The 6,847-nt window shown below is 47.0% G+C and overlaps 1 protein-coding gene across 2 annotated transcripts in view; it reads left to right on the top strand.

Moving 5' to 3' along the window:
* The window catches only part of NDUFS2 (NADH dehydrogenase (ubiquinone) Fe-S protein 2, 49kDa (NADH-coenzyme Q reductase)), a 19,283-nt gene extending 12,872 nt beyond the window's left edge, over positions 1 to 6,411 (top strand). For both annotated transcript variants that reach the window (XM_011976193.1, XM_011976202.1), the window contains 11 exons: positions 1,137 to 1,257; positions 1,425 to 1,537; positions 1,797 to 1,871; positions 2,051 to 2,128; positions 2,272 to 2,357; positions 2,559 to 2,678; positions 4,316 to 4,445; positions 5,378 to 5,473; positions 5,651 to 5,734; positions 5,866 to 5,923; positions 6,162 to 6,411. In XM_011976193.1, coding sequence (XP_011831583.1) covers positions 1,137 to 1,257; positions 1,425 to 1,537; positions 1,797 to 1,871; positions 2,051 to 2,128; positions 2,272 to 2,357; positions 2,559 to 2,678; positions 4,316 to 4,445; positions 5,378 to 5,473; positions 5,651 to 5,734; positions 5,866 to 5,923; positions 6,162 to 6,199 — 999 coding nt within the window. In that variant the 3' untranslated portion in view covers positions 6,200 to 6,411. The remainder of the gene's footprint in view (positions 1 to 1,136; positions 1,258 to 1,424; positions 1,538 to 1,796; positions 1,872 to 2,050; positions 2,129 to 2,271; positions 2,358 to 2,558; positions 2,679 to 4,315; positions 4,446 to 5,377; positions 5,474 to 5,650; positions 5,735 to 5,865; positions 5,924 to 6,161) is intronic.
* Positions 6,412 to 6,847: the final 436 nt, after the last annotated feature.

Below are 6,847 nucleotides of genomic sequence, written 5' to 3'. Positions count from 1 at the left end.
TTTTGAGACGGAGTTTCACTCTTGTTGCCCAGGCTGGAGTGCAATAGCGTGATCTCGGCTCACTGCAAACTCCACCTCCCGGGTTCAAGCGATTCTCGTTCCTCAGCCTCCCAAGTAGCTGGGATTACACATGCCCACCACCACGCCCAGCTAATTTCTGTATTTTTAGTAGAGACAGGGTTTCACCATGTTGGCCAGGCTGGTCTCAAACTCCTGACCTCATGAGCCACCTGTCTTGGCGTCCCAAAGTGCTGGGATTACAGGTGTGAGCCATTGCGCCCGGCCAGTATCTCAGTTTTTTTATTTTTATTATTTTTTGAGATGGAGTTTTGCTCTTGTTGCCTAGGCTAGAGTGCAGTGGCATAATCTTGGCTCACTGCAATCTCTGTCTCCTGGGTTCAAGTGATATTTCCTGCCTCAGCCTCCCAAGAAGCTGGGATTATAGGCATGCACCACCACGCCCAGCTAATTTTGTATTTTTAGTAGATTACAGGTGTGAGCCATGTGCCCAGCTGAGGACTCTTGACAGTGGTATCCTGGAGCTAGCTCATACTGGCTTGCAAGAGTGCAGTTGTGAAATTTTCAGGGGTTTTGTGAGCCAGTTGTTGAACACAGCCATTGTTAGAAATTAATTTATATAAACTTACGATTTAATACATTATATTAAAAGCAAAGGTAACATTAAATATTCAAAGCTCATTACTTAATATATCATTGTACAATAATGTTTTACCACATTGTACTATGCTCTGCCCTATGCTCTGCCCTTGAGGTATTTGCTTTGAATGTGTCTGTATGGTGAAAATACTGTATAATAGTGTGGTACCCTTCCCAGTGCTGCATTCAGTTACATGATATTGGTAACTTAAAATTGGCCATTGTGGGAGTAGTTTTACCACGGAAATTGGCAAACACAACAAATCAGAGGCCTCCCTCACTTTGGAGAGCCAGTTTTTCAACATTTACCAGCATACTACTGGTTTGGGGGATATTTTACCTGCCTTATTGGGGCTCCTAAAACTAGAAAGGCTTATGCAGCACCAACTTTTGGTGCCCACTGAGAGCAAGGCTTCAGGCAACCAGACTGTGGGCTCCTGAGCCTGTTAGATGTGACTCACATTATTCCCTCTTCCCAGGCCCTTCCATACTTTGACCGGCTAGACTACGTGTCCATGATGTGTAATGAACAGGCCTATTCTCTAGCTGTGGAGAAGTTGCTAAACATCCGGCCTCCTCCCCGGGCACAGTGGATCCGAGGTATGGCCCCCTGGCTTTTTGCACGGCCCACTGAGCATAGCACAGTGCCTTTTCCACCTCTTCCCCGTTGAACCCAAGCTTAGTGTTCAGACCCCAGGCTCTGCCCAGACCTCTCTGTCTGTCCCAGTGCTTGGCTCCTATATACGGTCTTCTTCTTGTCTTTACAGTGCTGTTTGGAGAAATCACACGGCTGTTGAACCACATCATGGCTGTGACCACACATGCCCTGGATCTTGGGGCCATGACCCCTCTCTTCTGGCTGTTTGAAGAAAGGGAGAAGGTAAGGGAGGGAGGAAAGGATAGGAATAGGGAAGGAAGTGCAGGAAGTAGAGAAGGTATAAGGAGACAGGAGATTAAAAGAAGAGAGAACATGGGAGAACATTTAGAGGGAGAAGGTATGTTTAACTTGGGTTATATTTGTAGAGACTGTATCATGAGGGGTTGGTTGGGCACAAGAAGGCAGAAGGTTGGAGGTGTAGGCCGTCATAGGACCTGGGGGCCTGGGACTTTGACACTGATTCCCAGCATGCTCTATCGAGATGTTTGAGTTCTACGAGCGAGTGTCTGGAGCCCGCATGCATGCTGCTTATATCCGGCCAGGAGGAGTGCACCAGGTGAGCAGGTCCCCGGCTTCCCCAGACGTCCAGCCCAGGCCTATTTTCCCTGTGGCCACTGGAGGGCAGTGCTGGATGATGGAAACTCCAAGCCTGTAGCCCTGGGGGAGGGGATGCTGAGCTGGCTGTCCTCAGCAGAGGCTATGCCACGTTCAATAGCACCTCCGTTTGGCTTCTAGGACCTTCCCCTTGGGCTTATGGATGACATTTATGAGTTTTCTAAGAACTTCTCTCTTCGGCTTGATGAGTTGGAGGAGGTAAGCTAGGAGTCAATGGGAAAAATCTCTCTTTCCCCCACAAGAAGTGCTTGTGGGGTTTTATTCCCCAGTTGTAAAGAAATACAGAGATATTTGAAGAGTGTAAGGAAGAGTATTAACATACCAGTTTTCTCGATCAATAGATGCTGACCAACAATAGGATCTGGCGAAATCGGACAATTGACATTGGGGTTGTAACAGCAGAAGAAGCACTTAACTATGGTTTTAGGTGAGGGGAATACAACTTCTCTCCTTAGGAGTGGGGATGGGAGTGGGGGAGTTCCAGCCTAATATCTTGTCTTTTAAGACTTGTTGGCATCCTCCTAGTCATACCCTGAATGTGAAGGAGCAACAGGGGAGCCTAAGGAAGAATTAGCCTCCTTACTTAGTTTGTGGAGAGTGGTGCTTATTCCCATTATGCTCTCCACAGTGGAGTGATGCTTCGGGGCTCAGGCATCCAGTGGGACCTGCGGAAGACCCAGCCCTATGATGTTTACGACCAGGTTGACTTTGATGTTCCTATTGGTTCTCGAGGGGACTGCTATGATAGGTAAGGCCCCAATCCTTTCTCAGCTGATCATCCAGCTAGTTTCCCCTGCCTCTTCTCTTTGCCACTTCCTTCTTTACCCTACTTCTCAGTGTCTGTGGGAGCTCTTGTGTGTGTTAGATGAGGTTGCTCTCAAAACACTGTCACATATATGGAATCTTACTTATTTTTTCTTTTTTGAGACGGAGTTTCACTCTTGTTGCCCAGGCTGGAGTGCAATGGCACAATCTCGGCTCACCCCAACCTCTGCCTCCCAGTTCAAGTGATTCTCCTGCCTCAGCCTCCTGAGTAGCTGGGATTACAGGCATACGCCACCATGCCCAGCTAATTTTTGTATTTTTAATAGAGACGGGGTTTCTCCATGTTGGTAAGGCTGGTCTCAAGCTCCTGACCTCAGGTGATCCACCCGCCTCGGCCTCCCAAAGTGTTGGGATTACAGGCGTGAGCCACCATACCCAGCCTATGGCACTTTAAAATCTTTACATTATCCTTTTCTTAGATGGAGCTAGCTTTGGCTGCATTTTATAACTGAGAAAGCTGAGGCATAAAAGTTAGGGATTAGCTGGGATTATTCTGCAGGAGTGGTTGAGACTAGAGTCCTCCTGATCCAATGTTCTTTCTAGTAGATTCTAAGCTTCAAATTCTCCTCCTGGGTCGGGCGCAGTGGCTCACACGTGTAATCCCAGCACTTTGGGAGGCCAAGATGGGTGGATCACTTGAGGTCAGGAATTCAAGACCAGCCTGGCCAACATGGTGAAACCCCATTTCTACTACAAATACAAAAAATTAGCTGGGTGTGGTGATGCATGCCTGTAAGTCCAGCTACTTGGGAGGCTGAGGCAGGAGAATTCCTTGACCCTGGGAGGTGGAGGATGCAGTGAGCTGAGATGGAGCCACTGCATTCCAGCCTGGGCAACAGAGCGAGACTCTGTCTCAAAACAAAAAACCAAAAACAAAAACAAATTATCCTCTTGTTTTCTCACCCTGAGTCAGATTTGTTACTGTGTATTTTTTGTTGGTCTGTTTGTTTTATTTTTTGAACCTGGTAGCTGCTGTATATTTTTGTTTGTCCATTTGACTCTCACCCATTCTGTGGTCCAAAAAGTGCTTAAGGAGCTAATTAAAGAAATAAATACTACAGGCCATGTTCTGAGAAAATAAGGAGAGGGTTTGGGGAAGCACCCAAGAGTAGAAGCAAAAGACTACAGGGGGCTGGGCATGGTGGCTCATGCCTATAATCCCAGCACTTTGGGAGACCAAAGCGGGCAGTCACTTGAGCTCAGGAGTTGGAGATCAGCCTGGGCAGCAAGGTGAAACCTTGTCTTTACAAAAAATATTCGAATCTGGTGGTGCATGCCTGTAATCCAAGCTACTTTGGAGACTGAGATGGGAGGATCACTTGAGTCCAGGAGTTCGAGGCTACAGTAAGCTGTGAAACCTTGTCTCAAAAAAAAAAAAAAAAAAAAAAAAAAAGACTGCAGGGTTCATATGGGTGGCCAAGCCAAGCAGAGATGCTGTACTTGGAGAAACGAGTGGGGAGAGTTGACTTAACCCTTTTGAGGTTGGCCAAAGGGCATCCTTCCCAGCCCCATACCTGCTCCTTTGACTGTTCTTCTCTTGCTCTGTCCCATCTACTTCAGGTACCTGTGCCGGGTGGAGGAGATGCGCCAGTCCCTGAGAATTATCACACAGTGTCTAAACAAGATGCCTCCTGGGGAGATCAAGGTTGATGATGCCAAAGTGTCTCCACCTAAGCGAGCAGAGATGAAGGTTGACTGCAGGGAGGGGAAAGTGTGGGGTGTTGGAAAGGGGCCAGTGGCTGGGGAGGAATATCCTTGAATTAAATCCTATCTTTCAGTTTTCTTTCTTTTTTTTTTTTTTTTGAGACAGAGTTTTACTCTTATTGCCCAGACTGGAGTGCAATCTTGGCTCACTGCAACCTCCACCTCCCAGATTCAAGCAATTCTTCTGCCTCAGCCTCCCAAGTAGCTGGGATTACAGGCATGTGCCACTATGCCCAGCTAATTTTTTGTATGCAGTAGAGACAGGGTTGCACCATGTTGGTCAGGGTGGTCTCGAACTCTTGACCTCAGGTGATCCACCTGCCTTGGCCTCCCAAATCGCTGGGATTACAGGCATGAGCCACCATGCCCAACTCAGTTTTCTTTTTATAGAGAATTCACTGTATAATAAGAGATTCTTTTTTTATTTTTAAATTTTTATTATTATTGTTATTATTATTATTTTTGAGACGGAGTCTCGCTCTTCGCCAGGCTGGAGCGCAGTGGTGTGATCTCAGCTTACTGCAGCCTCTGTCTCCTGGGTTCAAGCAATTCTCCTGCCTTAGCCTCCTGAGTAGCTGGGATTACAGGCACCCACCACCACGCCCAGCTAATTTTCGTATTTTTAGTAGAGACGGAGTTTCACTGTGTTGGCCAGGCTGGTCTTGAACTCCTGACCTCGTGATCTGCCCACCTTGGCTTCCCAAAGTGCTGGGATTACAAGCGTGAGTCACCACGCATGGCCATATGAGAGATTCTTAATCTTCCATATTTCTCTTGTTTTATTCTGTATCCTCTCTGCTTACTGACTGACATGTGGCTTTAGTCTCCCAGAGGGTAGAGATTATTTTCTGTGCTGGGGAAGGCCTAGGAGACAGAGTTTGGATTTGGTTTATTGATGCTCCTTTTTCCTCTCTTCAGACTTCCATGGAGTCACTGATTCATCACTTTAAGTTGTATACTGAGGGCTACCAAGTTCCTCCAGGAGCTACATATACTGCCATTGAGGCTCCCAAGGTGAGGAGAGGAGGGGAAGGAAAAGACCATATGTAGAGTAGGTACCTAAAGATTAGATGTTTATCAAGACACTCATTCATCAATGAGAGAGAAAAGAGGAGGATGAATAGAGGTTTTGTTGGCAGAGAAAAACACTCTTCCTGTTAATAGAGACACCCAACCTTCTTCCTTGAACAGGGAGAGTTTGGGGTATACCTGGTATCTGATGGCAGCAGCCGCCCTTATCGATGCAAGATCAAGGCTCCTGGTTTTGCCCATCTGGTAAGAATCAATCCCAGTAACTTTAACTCCATTTAATTAAACCTGACCTTGGTTGAGGTTTTTTTGAACTCTTCTTTCTCCTCCCACCTTGCAAGTCTTACCTAACATTGTTGCCATCTCAATCTCCCTAGGCTGGTTTGGACAAGATGTCTAAGGGACACATGTTGGCAGATGTCGTTGCCATCATAGGTACGAGGCCTATTGTGTAGTAGAGGTATCCTAGACAAAGGAGTTGGGGACGCCCACTGGGGACAGAAAGAGAACACTTCCTGTTCACCGTAGGCCATGGCATGGCCTCGGGTCCTCAATCTCTTGAGCACAGTAACAGGTTCTGGATCTTGGGTAACACCACTTTGTTTGTCTGTTTGTTTTGCCTCACAACAGGAAGATAAGTGACACCACTTTTTCCCTCCATCCTCTCACCTAGGTACCCAAGATATTGTATTTGGAGAAGTAGATCGGTGAGCAGGGGAGCAGCGTTTGATCCCCCCTGCGTATCAGCTTCTTCTGTGGAGCCTGTCCCTCACTGGAAATTGGCCTGTGTGTGTGTGTGTGTGTGTGTGTGTGTATATGTGTGTGTACATGTTCATGTACACTTGGCTGTCAGGCTTTCTGTGCATGTACTAAAAAAGGAGAAATTATAATAAATTAGCCGTCTTGCGGCCCCTAGGCCTAAACTTCTGGTGTGTGTTTCTCAGTATCTTAGCATCCTTCACTTGGACTGTGAACCTAAGAGTGTTCATTAACCCTCCATTCCTGTTAGATTCAGTCAGGTCTTTGTAATTTTTCCTGCTCGTCTCCACCCCCTTCTCTGACTCTTGTCCTTTCCACTTCTCTATTCCCCGTTTCCTCTTTCCCCTAGTTCCCTCCTTGCCCAGACCTCCTCAGTGCCCACATAAATTGGTAAACCACTCCAATCAAGACCTGGGGTAAAGTTCCAGTTGGGAGGGAAAGGGCTATAGTGGGGTCTGAGGGAATGTCGACGGGCAGTTTAGCACAGATAAATCTCTGAACCAGGTGGAGTTGGAAATGGCAGATGTAGACAGTCTTTCCTGAGTGTGAGAGTCTCCTCATTCTATGGGTTAGGAGTTGGTCATTGAAGGGCTGACACTT

The sequence above is a fragment of the Mandrillus leucophaeus genome, unplaced genomic scaffold, assembly GCF_000951045.1.
Source record: "Mandrillus leucophaeus isolate KB7577 unplaced genomic scaffold, Mleu.le_1.0 Scaffold1014, whole genome shotgun sequence".
Taxonomy (NCBI): Eukaryota; Metazoa; Chordata; class Mammalia; order Primates; family Cercopithecidae; genus Mandrillus; species Mandrillus leucophaeus.
The sequence above is the reverse complement of the archived record's forward strand: the minus strand, read 5'-3'. Positions and strand labels throughout refer to the sequence as shown.